Raw genomic sequence first — 21,844 nt, forward strand, 5'->3', positions numbered from 1 at the left:
CGGTAAGTTTCTCTAGAACAGAGCATTTCACACCAAACCACTCTGAATGCCTTTGTTTACATCTTTATGATTTAATTATGCTGATCTGTGGAATTCCCCTTTAAGTCAAACGTCCATGTTTCGCTAGGATGCCTAGAACAAACATATGGTCAAAGCTTCATTTCAGAGGCTTGAATTTTAAAAATGGAATGGCCACCACAAGAATCTCAGATATAATGTTAAGCAAAACTGCAGTCCATAAGCAGTGTCCATGTGACTTTAGGAAGTTGGAACATATCTGTCATGAAAAGTGGTGAACGTCATATCCACCCAGTCTTATACACTCACGCAACAGTGGCAGACATTCAAAGTATTATAATATATAATCAGCATTTTCCATTTTACTTGAAACTCTGACTTTTGACCGTGAGACTTTTGCAGCTCATCTAATGTGTAGAACCTTGAATTTTTAACAATTCCCAGGTACCTGAATATATTTTCAGCTGGTCATAATTGGTTCTTTACAACCTAATGTTCCCTTCTGACGGGCCCGAGGGTGCACCAATATCACAGTACAGCTGAAGCTAACATGTTGTGGGTGAGTAATAAGGGGACTTCTTATAAGTCCTGCTTAAGGCCAACTCTAGGTTAAGAACGCAACTTGTGGTGGGGGAGGCTGGTCCGAGGGCAGCGATGAGAGAGCGGGATCAGAGACGCACGAGAGGTGGAGGAAGCAAGCACATTCAATATAAGATCTCACCATGACTCATATTGTACAGACAAGACCCCGTTCATGAGAACCTTGAAAGGTTTCTGAGTGGTTTCAGGTATCATGACACATACTGTATTATGATTCCATATCATGCTGATTGCAGGTAACCTCAGTACATCGAGACATTTGCAGAGTATGCAAACGGAAGAAGAAAGAACAGCAGGGCGGCGTGGGCTTTTGTCACTTCTGATGAAATGAGTAAACGAAGCCCGTTTCTCTTCACTTTTTTTTTTCGGCATCTGAATAACAAACAGTTTGTTCTTGTTGCGAAATCTAAGATTAGGACCGAGTCTCCCTGAGTAATCAAAACTTAATTTACTTTTTCGCAATCATCAGCATTTTACATCAAAGAAAGGAAAGTGTTGAACAGAGGTGTTTAAATAGTCATCGTGAAGATAATACCTGTGTGAGAAATGTTGACAACGATTCCACAGACGCATTTGACGTAGGAGAAAGGTCAAGCTCTTCGTGAGCTTCATTGAGTATTGGAGCAGGGAAACCACCAGACTGTGTGGGGATTTGGCACTGTAGCACTGGAATCGCACACTCCTACCCTAGACTGGAAAGACCTGAAGCGTCATGCCCTCTTCAGCATTAGACTGGCGGCTTATCGAGAGGCTCAGTGAACACGTTTATCTTCCAAGTCTGATTCTTATTCATTTTATTCGAAAAGACTCTCTTTTCTAATAAACCTTCGCATACACTGCTGAAAATAAAGGCAGGGAAAAGTGTTCTTTGGAACAATACTGTAGAAGAACCATTTTTGCTTCCGATTCAGAAATCATAACATTTTCCATTCATACCATAGTTATTTCTGAGTGAAACAGTATGAAGGGTCTCTGTGCTGGCTGAGAGTTTCAAGACAGAGGTGAAACATGATGTTATTGGTTTCCTGCCCACAGGTGAGCAGTGCCCTAACCAAAAATCTAAATGTTGTAGAAGTGGGCAAATTTTTTGACAGATCATGATCAAGGTGTATGAAGAATCTTGACCAGGGACAAAGTGCTCAAACGTAGTCTTGCGACACTCTGAAAAGTTTGTTATTTATTATTTTTCTGACTTTTTTTAACCAAGGGACAGTCATTTTTTTGTCAGTAATGTAACTCAATATGGAAGTTTTCTTAGTTGTCTAACTTGATCACTCAATGTTAATGAAATTTAGAGATAGGTATATTAGACATTGTGTTTAAGATCTCTGGTGTTATGCATTTGGATTAGTGTCCCAACATTTGCTTTGAAGTGTGTGTGTGTGTCTGTATATATATATATATATGTACACACACACATGTATACAGGCATAACAACCTCCTTGTTTCTAGGCTCATTGTCCATTTTATCAGCTCCACTTACTATATTGGTGCACTTTGTAGTTCTACAATTACAGACTGTAGTCCATCTGTTTCTCTGCATACTTTGTTAGCCCCCTTTTACCCTGTTCTTCAGTGGTCAGGACCCCCTTGGACCCTCACAGAGCAGGGACTATTTGGGTGGTGGATCATTCTCAGCACTGCAGTAACACTGATGTGGTGGTGGTGTGTTAGTGTGTGTTGTGCTGGTATGAGTGGATCAGACATAACAGTGCTGCTGCAGTTTTTGTGAGTGTCCACTCACTGTTCACTCTATTAGACACGCCTACCTTGTCAGTTCACCTAATAGATATAAGCCCACACGACGCTGTTGGCTGGATATTTTTGGTTGGTGGACTATTCTCAGTCCAGCAGTGACACTGAGGTGTTTAAAAACTCCAGCAGCACTGCTGTGTTTGATTCACTCAGACCAGCGTAACATACACTAACATCACCACCACCACATCAGTGTTACTGCAGTGCTGAGAATGATCCACCACCCAAATAGTATCTGCTCTGTGAGGGTCCATGGGGGTCCTGAAAAGGGGGCTAACAAAATATGCAGAGAAACAGATGGACTACAGTCTAATTGTAGAACTACAAAGTGCACCTATATAGTAAGCGGAGCTGATAAAATGGACAGTGAGCGTAGAAACAAGGAGGTGCTCATGTTATGCCTGTATACATCTATATATATATATACACACACACACACACACACACACATTCCAGTCATTGTTTTAGATGTAAAAATGACACCGTAGACCATTTTCTGTAGCATGGGATGTCGGCTCATACATACATATCTAAGCCCTTTGAAGTATTTCACAATAAACTGTGCTAGGAAAAAGGTGTGGGGCAGCACTGTGTACCGTGCCAACCGCAAAACTTCGCAGGGCCCACATCTTTGTTTTAAAATGTGTTTAAATTAAGCTTTAACTACTGCTGTCCAAAAAAACATGAAACATGTTTTTTTCTATTTTTATTTTACTACATCACTCGAACATTTCCTCACTGGAACATTTCTTCATTCGAGCTATTGCATTATTTGAAAGTTTCATGATGAATAGACCAATAGAAATGGTCCAATGGGACAGCGATGATATGGCTTGCTATGAGCAGGTTTTGGTCAAATGTGTTCATATTGCTACTGTGATACCTGGTGGTGTAGACGTGTGTCTCGCAGCTTTCCGCACTTTCTCACTTTTGTATGATGACTCTATACTGTGGCTTTCTGGCGCACACCGCAGCATCCTTATCGCTGTACCTACAGCAGCACAGACTCAATGCTATATACTCAAAATGCTAAATGCTGACACTGAATATGTTCTTCATGATAAATGACCTTTCTGGGAAATATGAAAATTAGGTTATCTTTTAAGTAGACTGATGAACAAAGTAATACTTATCAGTATTCACATTGGGGAAGTAGAATTTGCTTACAGGTAATGGACTTCCAGAAATTTACAAATATAGGATGTAATTTGGGACAATTTGTCAGTACAAGCTTTTAGCAAAATCTAAAATCAACTGTGCACTCCTAACCAGTGAGTCACATGTTCATTGTTGCATAAGGGTATAGTGGATAGCTACGCCATCAATAAAGATTTAATGCTTGCAGAAACTGATTCAGACGAAGAGTATCTATGCAAATTTTGACAATGAAGCAGGCTTGTTTTAAACTACATGTCCAAGTACTTTAGTAGGATGATGTGTTTCTAACCTATCGATTGAAACTCATGAAAGGAAATAGTTATAGCTAGGGCCCAATGGATATACCAATCGGCTGATACTGAGGTCAGACATCATCCTCCCTTTATTTAAATTACAGTCAAAATGGCCATGAAGAACAAGTTACATTATTCAGAAAAAAGCAGTAAATCTATCGCCAAAAAAAAAACCTTGCGCTTGCATTTAGTTTTTTTAAAGATATATTTTTCTACACCTCCAAAGTTCAGTCTTAGAAACTGGTTACATTTTCTGCTCTCTCTCATGATCCAAGTAATCCAAACACATTGTGATGTTGAGCTCAGGACTCTGGGGTGGCCTGTCTAGTTCCAAAAGCAAGTAGTAGCTTCTTTAGTTGATGTAAAATTTTCTCTTTTCTGGCCAACTACACATCAGACCTGTCACCAACGCCGTGCAACCTCACCCTCACATCCTGACCCCACTGATGCTGCTGCTGCTGCCTAAACTAAACTAATCAAATTAATCATTTGCTCCACCTGTTTTCCCCGTTTTTGTACTAACAATTTTTACTATCCGGTGTCGACCAAAGGAGTCTTGGTTCCTCTCAAGGTTTCTTCCTGCCTCTTGGGGAGTTTTTCCTTGCCACTGTCGCCACTGGCTTGGGGGTTTGGACCCGGATTTCTTTCTGTAATGCTGATTTTTTTTGTTTTTTGTAAAGCTGCTTTGTGACAACACCTGTTGTAAAAAGTGCTATGTAAATAAACTTTGCTTGCTTGCTTGCTACCTATAGTGATGAGCTGTTTTCTCACAGTGAAAGGATGGCCAGAAACACCAGTAGATGTTTTTCAGATCTGAAGCAAGATTTAAGATTGATTTTCTCCTCTTTCTCAAAGATAAAAGCTTTAAGAACTGTTTATCGGAGGGCGAGTTTTGGTGGTCTACCAGCTCTTGAACAGTTGTTAGGAATCCCATTTTCTTTGTATGTTTTAAACGTTTTTTGAATCCTACTGTTTCTTTTCCCATTTATTGTCCTTTTATTCCCCCCACTCATGTATCTTATCTAATCTCATAAGTACAGGGTAATTCAAAAAGATTCATCCGATTTACCATATTTTTTAACAGCCGTGAAGTGCCTAGGAACCAATCACATACCAATTGAAAGAGTTTCAATTCAATAGAGTTTCTATCACCGGAAAATGGCTCCCTTCAGTCTGCGAGGAGATGGCAACCCCTGAGGAGAAAGCTTTGCGTTCTCCATGTCAATAAGAATATGAATGCTTCATAACTGTGTAACATAATTTTCGTCGGGAACCTCCAACAGCTCAGAGCATTTGTTGTTGGTTCCACAACACTGGATGATCTCCGAAATCGCATTGAAAGAGCTGTGAGTACAGTGACACCTGACACGCTCAATCGAGTATGAGATGACTTTGACTATCGCGTTAATGTTGTCTGTACAGCTGGAGGGGGTTCATATTAAGAGCTTGTAAAATTACGTAATAAACTTCATGCTCACATAAACCAGTTACAACTTATTGCATTGTTCTGTAATGATTTACAAGTGAAATAAATCCTTTTGAAATCGGATGATTCTTTTTGAATCACCCTGTGTATTTGGAAAAAGGAATAACTTGTGCTTAATGACTGTTTTGACAAGACAAGACATTTAATAAATGAAGGCTGGTCTCTGACTTTTGCACAGTACTTTAAGAGCAGAACCCAACAAAACCACTAAGAATTCTGAGAAACTCTACCTCCTGTGCTAGAACATCACAGAGAACTGACATCATAGGCAAAGCTGACACCTGACAGTAATATGATAATATGCAGTAAAACACTGTTAAACTAAAACTAGTGTAGTCTGTCTGGCTACATTACATTATATTGGCCAGTGTTGTTGCTTATCTGAATTTTAAGCTCCTTAATATTGGTGTAGGTCATGAAATTTGTTGGGTTCTAGTTATAACCAAAAGAAGAACCGAGGCAGTATGGGCAGGCAGAATGGTACTCAATATGGCACTGCATGCAAGGTAAAGTGATCACTGTACATGGCAAAGTAGGTTAAAATTGATTTTTATTGAAATCATTCCCAGACTTTTGTTGTGATCGGGGGTACGGTGCCCAAACTGTAATTTAAGACAATGCTTAAGGCCAGCTTGAAAATTTTGAAATGTCTTCTCTGGTCAGTTTGACATCTGTGTGTGTGTGTGTGTGTGTATTGGTATCTCCCCCACTGTACCTATACAATAGCAGCTTCTTTATTTACAACTTCATTTCTCTGTACAACCATTATTTACAAGTATGAACATGCCCCATGTGGGGGAGTACCTGAATGTGAGAAGAGAGAGCTAGTGGAAAAGTAGTAGAAGATACAAAGTGATTGATTATTCAGGACAGATACTGCTCACTGCTTCAAATACTGTGTCAGTTAACAGGGTTAATTTAGTCTGCTCAAACCAGCACCCAGGTGAGTCGTGCTGCATTGATACTGAACTGTTTTCTTAAGCACACTTGCCGACTTTTTTCTTGCTTATACACTGACAAAGCATTTTCCAGTCTCTCCCTGCACTTGCCTTGAGTTAGTAATTTAGCTAATTCACGCAGTAAGCCTTCCTTTAGAGATTTTCCCTCTTTGATTACTACCTCTGATGACCTATCGCTCATTCTGTCACTTCCCTACTCGCTTTCACGCAATCACTACTTCTCTGTTCACTCACTCACACTCTCAGGAGCAAGAATACGTTTGGCTGGGCCCAGCTTACAGGTGCCAGAGGGCTGACGAGCACTCTTCCATGCAAATGCATCCACCTACATGCTCAGCACTCTGGTTTGCCCAATCTACGTTTTTGATGGGTGGCGATGGTGTGAAAGCTATTGTAGTGGTTGGTTCCTGTCAGTCTGGAACAGGTGTGAAAAGCATTCGCAAAGCTAAGCTCCTCTCATCTCCTTGTTATGCACTCTTGTTGTGAGTTCTCTGAAATGCATCTGTGTGCTTTTTCAAAGTGGATGTCGCTGCAGGAAAACACTGCTAATGTCCTGTAATGACCATTCATTAGTCAGCCATGAGGTTCACTTAAATAAATTAAATATAATTCTGTGCTTTAAAAAAAAAATTTAAAAAATGCAGCGTCATAATGTGGTCCTCCATTGTGGCACACAGAAAGGAGCTGTCCTCCTCTTAGGTCTATATTAAGGACGTTGTGTAGTGCATCTTCTGAGAGATCATCTGGACAGGCATCAGGCAGCGTCAGCAATGACCAGCGGTCGAGATTTCAGTTGCTGTTCAAACACTGCCCCCTACAGGCACGCATGTACAATCACATGCTTCCAGGTTTTGGGAGGGGTGGTAGGGAGTGATTGAAAAAAGCTGTTTGCATAATATACTGATTTTTTTTTACTGGATTTTGAAAGTAATCCATGCTGACCAGAGGTGATACATAGCAAAAATACAAATGCAAATCAGTATTATTTTGAAGGTTGAGGTGTTGATCTAAATGTGTAATGTGCATGTTTTCTATGCTATTGTAAGGTGTTTTTTTTGTGTTTTTGTGCATGTGAGAATGCCTTGTGTCAATCTGTGGCATTATTATTAGTAAACTTGGTAATGCAGACATACATTTGTCTCAGTCAACACTGCTTGTCATTTGTATGTCTGCGCTTTCACCAGCTCCAACGCCATTGAAAGGACATTTGCTGTCCAAGTACGGCTGTTAAAATGAATGTCTGGCTTCTGTACCTGCTAGTTATCACATCTTCCTGTCTAACCACATGGCTCAACATTTAAGCGGCATCAGAAAATGTTCCTCAAGCTGCTTTTTGTCTCATTCTCCTTTGTGCAACCCCTTTTTCTTTAGGTGTGAGTGTGTGTGTGTGTGTATGTGTGTGTGTGTGTGTGTGTGTGTGTGTGTGTGTGCGTATATTCATCCTGGAAGAACAAAAGCATCAGTGCATATCTTTTCTGTTTTTCTCCTGCCATAAGTTGAAAATTAAACAAATGAAGCTGTCCGGAGAACAAGGGTCCTGCCTCTGGCCACTTTGGGCCCGTTGTAGGGCTGCTGCTGGCCCTGTTTCTGCCCAGTGCAGCATACTGCCTGTCATGCCTTGTACAAATTTCCTGGGCTGCTGAGTGTTAACTGTCCATTGGAAGCCACTTCGCTCATCTCGTCCTCCAGTAGGCCCGAGACGTCAGCGTTAGGGATGCTGTCATGGTAGCTGCTGAAGCTGATGTTGTCCTCCTTCAGCTCGATGGTCCAGAAGGGGGCATTGAGCTTGCGGTTCTGGTACTCTCTGTAAGTGTACACTCCACCTGCTACACCCATGAGGGCCACCAGCACCACAATGATGACAGCAAGCACAATGACGTTGAATTGGGCCCAGGAAACCTCAGCAGCAGTGGCGGATGTGCCGTTGGCTGTGGGGCTTGCCAAGCTGGAGATGAGTGCGGTGGAGAAAGTGGGGAGCTGTACGGTGCCATTGGGACTGGGGGTCATCGTAGATGTCCAGGGAAGAGTGGGTAATACTGAGAGAAAGAGAGAGAGAGATAGAGAATATGAATTAGTATTCTAGTATTAGATTACAAACAGTAAAATCTAAATGTGTCTGGAATACTGGTCTATAAATTTCCAGTTTTTCCAGGACGTGTGGGAACCCTGATGTATCAACTTATGTGATGTATCTGTTATACATGTATAAAACTACTCTACAATTATGTAATTTCCAGTCAAAATGACACCATCAAGTACAATAGGAGATTAGATGTAAGATACCTGACCTGCATAAAGAAGGGGAACGTCAAATCAAATCAAACGGAGTTTCCACAAGTTCAACCAATTAAATTATTATTATTAAATAGGACTCCTTGTAAACCACCAAAATGGTCACCATCAGATAAACAGTGCTGAAAGCTTTCATCTTTGAGATATAGGAGAAAATCAATATCCACTCTTGCTTCAGATCCGAAAAACATCTGCAGGTGTTTCTGTTCATCTTTACACTGTAAGAACAAAACTCAACACCATGAGTCTGAAAGGATGCGTTTAAAGAAACCATGATGGAGAAAAGGAAATAGATTAAAAAAAAGTAGCTGCTGGCCTTAACACCACTTAATGTGTTCGGGATTACTTGAATTGTGAAAAACAGAAATGCAACCAACTTCTAAGCCTGAACTTGGGAGGTGAAGAAAAATATCCTGCAGATTTCTTTGGAAAACTGAAAGCAGGTCTCCCAAAAAGATGAAAGCTGTAATAAAGGCAAAGTGTGGACATACTGAATGCTGAAAATGTTGAAATTATATTTAGATGTTGAGGCCTTAGTGTAATTATCTTTTAAATATAGTGCTGTGAAAAAGTATTTGCCCCTCACCTGCTTTCTGCTATTTTTGCTAATTTATCACGTTTCAGTGTTTCAGATCATCCAACTAACTTTAATATAAGATACAGACAACATAAGTAGACACAAAATGCAGCTTTTAAATAGACATTCATCTAGATTTTTTTTTTTTTTTTTGGCAAATGCTGGACGAGCCTTTGTGTTCTTTTTGGTCAGCAGTTTGCCCCTTGCAAACAATACTCTTCAATGGATGCCATTTTTGCCCAGTGTCTTTCTTATTGTGGATTCCTGCACATTGACCTTAACTGGGGCAAATGAGGCCTGTAGATGTTTAGATGTTTGTGTGAGTTCTTTTGTGACCTCCTGAATGAGTTGTCAATGCGCTCTTGGTGAAATTTTGGTAGGCCGGTCACTCCTGGGAAGGTTCACCACTGCTCCAATTTTTCTCCATTTGTGGAAAACAAATTTACTGGAGTCCCAGAGCCTTAGCAATGGCTTTGTAACCCTTTCCAGACTGGTAGCTTTCAATGACTGTTTCGCATCTCTGTTTATATTTCTGTAGATGGCATCATGTGCTGCTTTTTAAGACCTTCTAGCCTACTTCTCATTGGCAGACTGCTTCTCAATCTATTTACGTGATGTTTAGATTCAAAAGGTCTGGCAGTAATCATGCCTGGGTGTGGCTGGTGAATTTGAATCCAATAGTCAATTGAATTTGGTTAAGTGGTTGATTTAGTATAGGGGTGTCCAGTCTTATCCGTAGAGGGCCGGTGTGGCTACACATTTTCATTCCAAACAAGTTGGAGCACACCTGACTCCACTTGTTTAATCAGCTGATCTCAGTCTTCAAAAATTCAATCAGGTGATCTCCTCCTATGTTGGAGTGAAAACCAGCAACCACTCCGGCCCTTTGCAGGTAAGAATGGACGCCCCTGGACCAAATCAACCAAATATGCAAAAAAAACACGAAATTGGAAAGGAGGCAAATACGTTTTCACAGCATCTTATTTGTTTTCTGCTTTTTGCCATTACAATCATGGACCTTAGCAAGCAATGACAAACATAAAACTATAAGAGAGAGAGAGCGAGAGAGAGTGCATGTGCTGGATGAATTTAGTATAATGTAAGAAGCAGATGCACCAGACACAGCTGCATGGCTGAACGTTCATCTGTTCACCAGAACACACTGCTCCAAGGATCTGAATCCACCACAGTTTTTCACTGTTTCAAACAAACTGGCTTGTTTTTTATGAAACAGTTTTCTAAGCTTCTGTATTATGTTCTCTATTTTAAAGGATAAATTCTTACACAGTGTACTCTGCTCCCTCTTATTCTAATACTCTCCATCTCCATTCCTCTCTCTTATTTGTCTTGTACTACTCACTCATAGCTTGGCAGTCCATGTTTGCCTGCCTATAGGAATTTAGCGACTGGCTTCTTTACAGTATCCCCTATTGTGCTGTTAGAATGAATAGCTTTGAGTGGACAGCACTTCAAAACTGCCGGTTTTAAGAGAGATTCACTTTCTGCCCTACCAAGATTTTAAAGCAGCAGTAGTCATCAGGGTCAGCTCAGTCCACTAGGGGCCTTCATTCTGAACATGAAACAGCTGCCTGAAAGTAATCTGCATAAGTCTGTGTAAATGAACGTAAATCTGTATCTGTGATTTACTGCTCATGATTCCATACACTGTTATACACTTGGCTCACTCCTATGGGCAACCAGTACTGCTTCCCTGCTTTCCTTTTTGGAGAATCAGTCAGCACACTGGCCCTTTTGTTAACACAAAACAGCTTCATTGGTGTTTATTCCAAGTGATTACATTTTAAATTGGAGGGATATAAAAAGCCTCGATGAAACATGATGCAGCGCTCTGAAGGTGGCGATTTTGACTTCAGAATGTTAAAAGCGAGCTCCTCTTGTCACATTTGTGTGGTCAGTAGGGCTGCATGATGTGGTCATAAAATGTGAGATTTGATAAAGCTGTTGGATATCAGGTCTACAAAAACAAATACACATTTAATTTCTTAAAAAGCTCCGAATGATGATGCAGGTTTGTTGTGACAGCAGCCATTACTGCTCACACATTCACTCTGGAAGTGAGAATAATCATCACATTTAAAGCATTTTTACAGGCTAGATGTTCAGGATAGAGTAGACCTTGATCTGTGCATTCTGTAACTGGGCTTAATAGTTTTGCCGTAATAGTTCAAGCTTAATTGGCTCTGACTCTACAATGCTGCCAATCTAATACATCCTCTGGTGCTGCATGTGGCGTAATTTGATCCGTTCTGTTGTCGCAGTCCTTAATGATGTGTTTATCATGAAAACTTATATTGCGATAAAAATAAAAATATCATTCATCCTGTAGCCATAATAGTCAGTGTGTTTTTTTAAATAATTCCATAAAAATTTAAATGTGATGAAATGTGAGATTTTGTGATCCACTGAATATGAATTGTTATGAGATTGTTGTGAGATCAGTTAGCCAAAATGAAACATTTCAGCACCGGCTTCCGGACAGCTACCATTCCTGAACACTCCCCCTGCCTGCCTTACCTAAGGGCGTGCAGTTTCTAAACAAGGCGTCCCCGGTGAAGCCCTCCGCGCAGCGCTCACAGTGAGGTCCTGCTGTGTTGTGGCTGCACCTCAGACAGTGGCCCGTGTCCGGGTGGCAGATGCGGGGCACGCTGCTTGGCTCGGCATTTCCGCTGCAGTTGCACGGGACGCAGATGCTGTCAGCGTTGTAGAAACCATCGCGGCACTGCTCACAGTTGGTACCCTGGTACTCTGGCTTGCACTGGTCACACACTGGCTGGCCCTTATGGTCTGCCAAAGCACAGACAAAAGAGGGAGGATTACAAACATTCATATTGTACTGTGGCTAATGAAATGCTTGTAAAGCATGCTTTGTTGAACTTGAATTTCTGGCTGGCTAGTTAATGCAGTCCTGATTTACTACTGAGCCACTAGATGGCAGGACCATAATAATATATCATAATAATATGGCTACTCGCAATGCAGAGTGCAAGTACACTACTTCCATTATCATTATTCCAAACAGCTTAATTTAACATCAGATTTTCTCTTTTACATTTACTTTACTAGCTGTGTTAATGTATTCTGAGCATCTTCCCCACCAGGAGAGTTGACCTCATGGAGTAAAACACCCCCACAATACCAAACCACAATTTTGCATTTCAACACTATTGAAATGAAGCTATATCAGTCAGCTAAAGTGTTTGCTGATATTTGAAGGGCAGGTTCCCCGAGCATGGATTAATCATAGACTTGATGAATTACCACTGGAAATGCTTTTTAGTCTATACTTGGGCTTAATTTGGGTCTGGGAAACTGGACCCTCATCTTATTAAGTTATTCCATCAAAAAATGAAGTCCTAAAATAGAAAAATAGTCCTAAAATAAAAAGTGAACAACACTTCAATTTATGGGAATAAATTAATTATAATTTTCCTAGCTTATGTTAATATGTCTGCATTACAATTAGCTAGCTACATTATAGGCCTATATGTAGTTTTGAACCAGTATTTTGGTTGAATGTGCCTTTTCTTCAAAACATATCTTAACAGAAAATGGTCTATGGACAGAGTGTACACACATAATCTAGTTATGTGTCTAGTTTGTCTACACCTACCTTGTATTTACACATAGTAATGCACTTTGTAGGTTCACAATTACTTTAACTATCTAACTATTACTTCTGTAACTATTTAAATTAGCTACGCTAATACGCATCACTAAAATCTCTACTGCTGGCAGCACAGAACGGCCAAGTGTCCATATTAAAATGTTTCGCTTCACTTTGTGACAGGTTAGCTCTACATAAAGAAATGGATGATTCAGTGGTGAGATGGAGAGAGCATAAAGGCAGGATTTCTGAATTACATATTAATTCTTGTATTTGCAGAACATTGTGCGGAGGGGAAGCAGTGTTTAATAAGTAATTCATGAGGTGTGGAATCTGGCTGAGGGATGATGATGATGTGGTATGGGTCCTGAAAAGCGGCAACAACTGATTTAGGAGAAAACTGGAATAACAAAACAAGACTAAGCAAGACTAGTTGTGCTGGACTGCCACTGGCTGTAAGGCATTTGTCATACAAGTGTTAAAGATACAGGATTAAAACTCTTTTGTACTGAGTGAAAAATTAACACTGTAGTCCAGCTTCCTGCGGTGTCTTGTGAAACCCCAAATTTTACCAGCCACTCTATTACTAAAACACTTTGCACAATGCACAATCAATCAATTTTAAATTTTCAATCATACTACTACTGTTAATGATAAAATAATAATAGATAAAAAGTTCAGTCATTTTAAAAGGGGCTCTATACTAAGTAATTGCTACATGCAGGCATCGTATGCAGGCAGAGGAGAGCAGATACAGTTGCCTTCATGATAATTCATTTCTCGATTCTGATATGGTGTGTCTACTACTGTGTGAACCCATGAAGGCAGATTTGGCTAGCTATTTAGCGAGGTTTAAATGATAACAACAGATGGTTATTAGCATAATAGCATCTATAATCTATAAGATATCAAGATGATTTCTACTCACACAAATGTCTTCAGGTATTTAGAATCATGCAGAGTCAAAAAAAGTACATTTTCTCTTGAGAGTGTAAAAACATGAGCGAAAACCACGTTCTTCAGCTGTTGGCATATTTGCTAATAGAACTTGCATTATGGTTTCTGAGCTAGGTAACCTTAACTCCTTACAAAGTGATGATTCTAAAAATAGCAATTAACCCATCAAAATAGCATTCCGGTTTACACTGTGCTGCACCTAGTGGTTGTCCTAGCGCTTGGTTACCCTCACCTGGCCAAAAAAGGCTGCTTATACATGAAATTGAAGGAAAAATTCCAAATGAAGTCACCTTATCGGTCATTCAGACATTCACTCAGTCAGTCAGACTTATCCATCGAAACAGATGCTGGATCCAAACTGGAATGTGTCCGATCCAGATTCAGCTTGATTGCGCATAAAGAAAGTCCAGAGGGTGAGGATGTAATCTAGTCATACAAGAAAACACTAAGGTGCTTTTGTGTCTCTCTATGAAGAACTGGGTTTACAGGTAAACTACACTAATTGACCCTCAATTTTATATTTAACAGTGGATGGATTTCCTGCTGTGTAAGGCTTGTCATAAGAGAAAGCTTCATTAAATCAATAACCTAGTTATTTATGTAGTAATTGCCATGACCCAGTGCCAATTTCTGGGTCAATTTATATCCTTTTCCATCAAGCAGGACCAAGAAAAAGACCAATTTTATAAGCTTCTGAAGGTTTTTCCATCTGTCCCTGAAGTGCAGTAACGGAGGATTTTCTGCACCAATCGGAAGAGTGACTGATAACCGTGGAAGTTGTAACAGGATTGTGGCTCAATCAATTGTGGCCCACTTTACCCACAGCGCGCTTCAGTCAGATAAAACACTGGCGCTGATTGTGCCAAACACAATGTTAACCTGAATACAGCAGCAAGCTGTGGTAGACATGTTAAAACAACATAAACACAGATCCTGCAAAGGACAGAGCATTTTAGGAAAGACAGAGATTGAAAGAGACATAAAAAGACGTTAATTAGCATGGAGGAAAACAACTAATCTTACAACCTGTACCACTGCAGCAAGATGAAATAGAAGACATTGGCGAGGAAAAAAAGAAAAAAAAGAGAAAAACAGAAAATGACACTCGGATGTTACATTCTCACTCGACTATAATCAATAAAGTGCAATTAAACAGTCTTGTCATGCTGCTGTTGCACATATTGTCTTATCTGAAATGACCATTTAGGTGCTGAAATGTACACTCAGTTGTCAGTTTATCAGGTAAACCTGCCCTGTACCTACGCTTGGCTGTTTTATCAGCTACTCCACACCTAGTCTTGCAGGGCCAGATGTGATCTCTTAACAAGAATAAATGTCTGGGGACAACTTTTTAAAAACATTTGGTGCTGGATTGGGTTGGATTGCTAACAATGACATCTCCCTTCTAAAACCCGCCCCAAATTCCTCTAGCTTGTGCTTTTCTTCCGGCAACCCAAGCAAAACAAGCTAGCTAACAAAACAAGCTAGCTAGTGTTGCACTATTGTTTACTAACATTATAACATCTCAAACTAAGTATAGTCTGGTTTAACGGAACTGTTTTCCTCTTTTTACCGCACATAATGTGTTCTCAGCAAAAATTACGCATCTACTTGCTTTAGTGGAGTACACACGTGGTTTAACAAGAGGCTTGTTGTCAATTGGACCCTGTTGACGAATGCAATATCAACCCCCCACCACTGTGAGATATCATTTAAACAGTGGATCATTCCCAGCACGGCAGTAAGACTGACAGTGGTTGTGTGTGTTGTGTTAGTAAATGTACTAGCGCCGTGGTGTTGCTGTGGCCTTTACACACCCTAAAGTATCCAGCCAATATCCAACCCACTACCCCGAACATTGATGAAGAGTTAAGGCAACCTAATACAAACCGTGGAAAAAGATGAGCTATACACTCCAACCGTACAATTAGAAGGTAGATGTGTCTAATAAAGTGCTGCATTTACAGTGTCAAAACAGTCATACCAGCGCAACACACTTTAACGTGCCACTACCATGTTAGTATTACTGGTACACTGAGAATGGTCCATAACTCAATTATCTGGTCAGTGTGGTCTTATGGTGCACAGTAATATACAGGGTAGAAGGGGGCTGATAAACTGTGCAGCAACAGGCTACAGCCTGTAATTGTACCTTAACCTATATCCTAAGTGTTTCTGATATAATGACCAATGAATGTAGGTACAGGGAAGGTCTTTCTAATAAACTCAGTGAACTTGAAGAGAGTCCAACTACTCAAAGTTATTGAGTCAGTGCAACACACGATCAATACACTCCAGCATACAGTGTCTGACAGAATCTAAATACTTCAAATGGAGGGGAGCTTGCTGAGGGACCACCATGCTGAGGGAACCAATTCTCTTCATCCTTATTTCTCAGGTAAGTATTAGGCTAATGAGCACCATTAGACACACAGGCACTGCGCAGCCCATTTTAATAAGCCTCGCTGCAGAAAGCCTGAAGCTACTAAATTTTGTCATGTTAATACGCACACTTTACATAACATATGATATTTCTGCCATATCACCCACTCCTCACCACATGTTCACACTAGGGATGCATCAGTACCATTTTATATAGACCTTGAATATTACCTTGAATTGAGTAGTGTTGCAGTGGAGAAGAGTGGGTTTTCTTTCACATCAGAAAAGCACTTCTGTACAGCTGTAAGTACATTTCATAGTTTTGATCCTTATCTGTCTCTTTCAACAATAGTCACTAGCACAGTGACAACAGGAATCACATCGGAGGCTAATCTGAGGAGCTCACTTCTCTAATTGTATGTCGTGTTGGAGTCTTTTGTGTGGCTGATTGAGTTGTAGTTGCATGTCCGCTAAAGCCAGAATACACTGAGCAATTTTAGAAATTTCAACCTGTACATTTAAAAAGACCATCATGTGCAGACAAATCCTATGATTTATATGCTCACACTGTTTGCTCGGCCTGACTGACATGCAAGGTGAAACGCAGCCCCTATGGACAGCTCTGTCTACGAACAATCATCAATAAAGCCGTTTCATAAAAAAAAAAAACGTGCTGCGCTTCCACTGAGCAGAAACACTGAGAAACTGTGATACAACAGCTTTGCTAACTCGTGCTACACTGTGCAGTGAAACTAAAACTAGGCGTTAATGTACTTGGGAAGGAAAACACAGTCTCTCTGTAGCCTATTTTACAAAGGCAAATTTTTAAAAAATTACCATATTCACATTTAGGCCCCATAGTTTAGTCAGAGTAAAGTTGGCATATATGCACCTTTAGGGTTACTATAGCAACATCTTGGCAACCACCTGGGATACCACAGCTATGGCAACTTGGATGTAACTGAACCTTCACAGGCTTTAGCTGAATATCCCTGCTGTAGAATGCTCTGGTTTACATTAGAGCAATCTAATGCTAACTAATTACATATATCAAGTGACTCAAGGCACATGTACACAGAATCACACCCAAACACAAACAGTCTTTGTTCAGGCTCACTTTGTAAAGGTTCAGTTCACAACGGGCAATGTGCCTCTTCATACTGCAGCTGTGAGAGCTACTGTGTTTCCCTCAGGTTTCAGCAGCTCCTTCTTAGTGTGTGGATCAGCATTGGAGGAGATTCGGGTTTTGCTTTGTGAAACTGCTGTAGGGATGTAGGTTAGTTAATCGTTACCTTTTGTCAGCGGAAACATTATATATTTGTTATGCAGTCATGTCTCACTGTTCCCTGTACAAACACTGCTACAGGCACAGACATGCGGTGGGCGTTATAATACTCGCTGAGCAAGACCAAAACTATGATTTGACACTGAAATTCTGTCAAAAGTGGAAATTCTAAACTTTTAAATAAACCACATTTAACACATGAATCTGATGAAAGGCTGTGTTGTGTGGTAAAACTGAGACAATAAGCAATTTTGAAAAATCATTAAATCAGGACAGGATTATTGATAAATATCAGTCTTTCAGAAAAACACTGAAACAAACAGAAAAATGTGAAGACAAAAGTATAGACTCAAACCTGTTGATAAAGAATGTACATCAAATGTAAATGTATTTCATTATTAACTATGTAATCGTCATTTCATATTGCCGCAGTCAAATCAAGTCTCCCCTTCTGCCCTATATATTTTATGAACTGTTTAAAGAATGAACAACAGAAATGGTACAAAATGACTTGGAATAAAATCTCTTTACATTAACATACATGAAAGTATAGGACTGTATTTCCTTCAGCTATAAAGCTACCATTTGAAATGCTATATTTTGTTACAACAGCGGCAACATAAATATGCAATTTATATAAAATGTACAGGAAAACTACAGTAATAACCCAAGACTTCTTAGTGTCAACTTGATCATGACAAAGCAGTCAAGAGTATGATAGTACAATAAGTACACCTCACCATTTCAGTCTTCTCTTTACACATCTCCTTTCACATTCCCTTTGTTTCATCCTATTGTCTTCCGCTCTTTCACATGTGGGCAACAAGCAAGCGAGATAAAAATGACTGCAAAAACACTGCAGGAAAGTAGTGAAGAAAGAATGGACTACACTGTGCCCGGCGGTGGAGGAGACTTTTCTGTAATTAACGCATCTGACACTGCACAACAGGTGAGACACAAAGGTGACCCCTATAAGGCTGAGCTGGAAGCAAATTAAGCCTGAATATTCAAATCAAATATGCCAGAGGTCTTCTCGGGGGAATTTCCCTTTAAACGGCGCAGGCAGGAACAGAGGCTCTATTCAGCTAGTGCTACGTCAGAGAGTTGAGACTATTACAGAAATGAAGAACTGACTGAATGAATGCTCATGACATGCCTGCTTCCCTCTCACTGGAGATTTCTTAAGAGATATCCTGCTGGAGGAACAGCTTCTGTTTTTCTTTGCAGTTTATTCTTCAGAAACCTTGCTCTTTCTTTCATGATTCAGTCGCTGTTACAGATCTGTGACTTAAAGGACAATCCACAACCAAAAAGGTTTCTGAATCATTTTTCAGTCTATCAGACAGAACAGAGGAATCTACAATTTAATCAATGTTTTGATCGACACCAACTCCACTAGTGGCCATTTTCCACTCTCTTAAATGTTCCATTTGCATTCCCATAAATCGGTAACAGCACCAGACGAATTTGGGCTGAACTTTGAATTTCACTCCCACAAACAAGGTAATATAGGCTACATCTAACAATGTATAAATCGTAACTGAGATCTTTGCAACACTGCAGTACAAAAAACTGCAGGAGGAGACACCAGCTTGCTAGTCCACCAGAACACATAACACCGATATGTCTTCGCACTACCATCATTAGCAGGCTGATAAGGGGGACCGCATTCAGAGGCAAATGAACATCTGCAGTTACTGTATTTATCTGTATTAACTGTATTTTATCTTTATCTTTCGTGTTTAAAATAGGCCTTGTTCCTGCGCTTCCAATCACCCATATAACGGTCCTCCCCACATTTATCACACAATGAGTTTTAGTGTGTAGATTCAGTGCTGTAAACAGTAGCTGGGCGTTTGAGAGAATGTTGTTGGCTCGGAAAGGGGCGACGCTTAGTAAACACCTCATAGTTATGCTCATCGGTAGAAACTGCTAAAAAAGACTGAAAAAGATTTTTTTTTTTGGTTAAAATGAAGAAGTACCATTACCGAGACAGAAAAAAACATATGAAAATATGGTATCCATACACTGAGTCATTTTTGGACATTGGAGTTCACAGACGTTTTTCAGACCATGTCATACATCTTTACTTGTTAATATCACATGCACAGACTGAAAAAGAAGGTCCGGTTCAATGTTTCTCACAAGCAAAATCAACATTATACTGGTGAAGAAATGACGACAATAGCAGATAATTCTCTCACATCTCCAGAAGACACATCCTGCACCACATTTTGACTGATTCCTCTCTGAATACTCTTCAAATACCCTCGCAATCGTCAGGTTCATCCACTCAGTGAAGGGGTGAGAAGCACAACCAACATTACATAATGTTCTTCCAAGCATTGCATGCAATTACACATCTCCACCAGAGAGGTCTCCAAATCCCCAAAACTGGCATAGCGCGGCTTTGAACTGGGATTTTGCTAGGTTGATTTCAATAATGGAATTTCAATGTCATTTGTTTATTGAGTGTTTTGTATTTTTTGTTTATTTATTCATAAGATTTAATATAAAAGATCTGTTATTTTGGGTGGGCAAATGATAAAAGTGGGTAGGCCTAGGCCCACTGATCACAATCATACCAAGCAATTCACATACTGTTCATCACTACACTCAAAAACTTTGTTTTGATTCAGAAACTTTTAATTAGATTTCAAAATATGCTCAAAGAAGTGTGATATGATGATGAGTCAAGGCCTTTTTTCTGGTAAAGAAGAGAACCGTACAAATGGCTATCCAAATATAGCGGAGAATTTGATGCTTCGTTTAGAGATGGCTGGCGAAAAGATGTTTATTTGAAAAGAACATTTGCATTTATTCATGAGATGCGCTGTAGAGAGGGGGATCTCAAAAAAAACTCTGCAAACAACTTAACTGACAGTACAGTTCAGAATACAGAAAATTCCAATAGCCTTAAACTGAACCACAAAACTGGGAATAGTGAATACGGAAATCAAAAAGGGGCATGTAATAATTAAAACAACAATTCAAACAATGTGACTCAATTATAAGTCATAATGACAGATGTGAAGTCTTCTTTTTTGCCTGTCAATTCAATTAAATGAATGTCTGTTATAGTCTCAGCGCGTGCATAATGAAGCTTTTGTCTTAAGTATCCCAGAGGCTTTAGATTTAATGATAAGGAAGAAGCACAATGCGGAACAGAAGTGATAGAATTGTTCCTTGTAGTGCACTGAAACAGAAGGACGTCCATATTAACAGAGCAATAGGAAGAACTGGTTATAGTTACTGTGGGCTAACTGATCCTACATAATCACTAAGACAATGCTCTTTTGCAGGCAATACATTATTTAGGCATTACTACAAGCAATGATGAATTATTCACACAAAACAAATCGGATCCATTATGGGGCAAATAGCTGACTTAAGAAGTGTGCATCCCAAATGAACTGCACAGTACTGGTGAGGGAATTAACTCAATGTGACCAAAACAAACACATATACTTCCCTGGGGGTACTGTAGCCACTAGGGATAAGCATGAGAAATGGACTATTAGAAACTAAAGAAAAAGTTGAGTGTTATTTATTGTTATTTTGTAGACTAAAAGTCACTGTCTTGTTTGAAATTGCAGTAAATTTTGACTTTGACTGCAGAGTGAAAAGTAAAAGATGTGTTGAATTATCTTAAACTGACAAAAACTAAAAAAATCATTTACTAATATTTTACAATATTAGTAAATATTTATATATATATATATTTATATATATATACATATATATATATATATATATATATTGACAGAGTGCCATATATTCTGAACACATGGGGAAAAGTTGCCTCTTGCTTCTGTCCTTTGTGGCACAGACAGAACTTTGAATGATGGCAGGACATAAAGAAAAGCTTCAGAGGCTTCAGCTCTCCCCGGTAGTGGATAAGTCAGAACTAATAGAATGCAGAATGTCTCATGAAGAAGAAGATTTCAGTGATGTTAAGTAAGATTATAGCAAAATGAATGCCATACTAAGGCCACGATTTAGTAATGAAATGGATCCAGACTCCAGGCCCTGTCAGACTAGTGTTTTCCAGCGAAACTATGCAAGCGGAAATTAGTTCATTTCAACAGAATTCGCCATGATGAATGATTTTCTGTCCTAAACATGAAAAAAATTAATGTGTGAAATGTTGCGTTAACTTTGATGACCTCTGACACATGAATTTGCATCTTCAACTAATAGTGCTCACTGATCTCTGTGGTAGGTGAGTAAGGCAGCTTGCTAACAGTGATGTTAGCTCATTGGTTATCCCGCTGCCACCAACGACACCAGTTACCTACCCTTTTTTCCACTACAAATTAGCCTATACCTGTGGCACATATCTATTTATCTGATATAATTGTTATCTGTTGTGTTTTTACTGGCTATGGTATGTGAGTTGGTCAGCTTGCACACTGCTGTGTTTGGTTAACCACAGCTGCACACAAGTCATCCCACTG

The 21,844-nt window shown here is 39.7% G+C and overlaps 1 protein-coding gene across 1 annotated transcript in view; it reads right to left on the reverse strand.

The window, feature by feature from the left end:
- Nucleotides 1–7,162: 7,162 nt before the first annotated feature.
- The window catches only part of si:dkey-220k22.1 (multiple epidermal growth factor-like domains protein 9), a 124,499-nt gene continuing 109,817 nt past the window's right edge, over nucleotides 7,163–21,844 (reverse strand). The window contains exons 5-6 of the mRNA XM_036580395.1: nucleotides 11,674–11,943; nucleotides 7,163–8,305 (exon numbers count right to left, since the gene is read on the reverse strand). Coding sequence (XP_036436288.1) covers nucleotides 7,881–8,305; nucleotides 11,674–11,943 — 695 coding nt within the window. The 3' untranslated portion in view covers nucleotides 7,163–7,880. The remainder of the gene's footprint in view (nucleotides 8,306–11,673; nucleotides 11,944–21,844) is intronic.

Source organism: Colossoma macropomum, unplaced genomic scaffold (genome assembly GCF_904425465.1).
Source record: "Colossoma macropomum unplaced genomic scaffold, Colossoma_macropomum, whole genome shotgun sequence".
Classification (NCBI taxonomy): domain Eukaryota; kingdom Metazoa; phylum Chordata; class Actinopteri; order Characiformes; family Serrasalmidae; genus Colossoma; species Colossoma macropomum.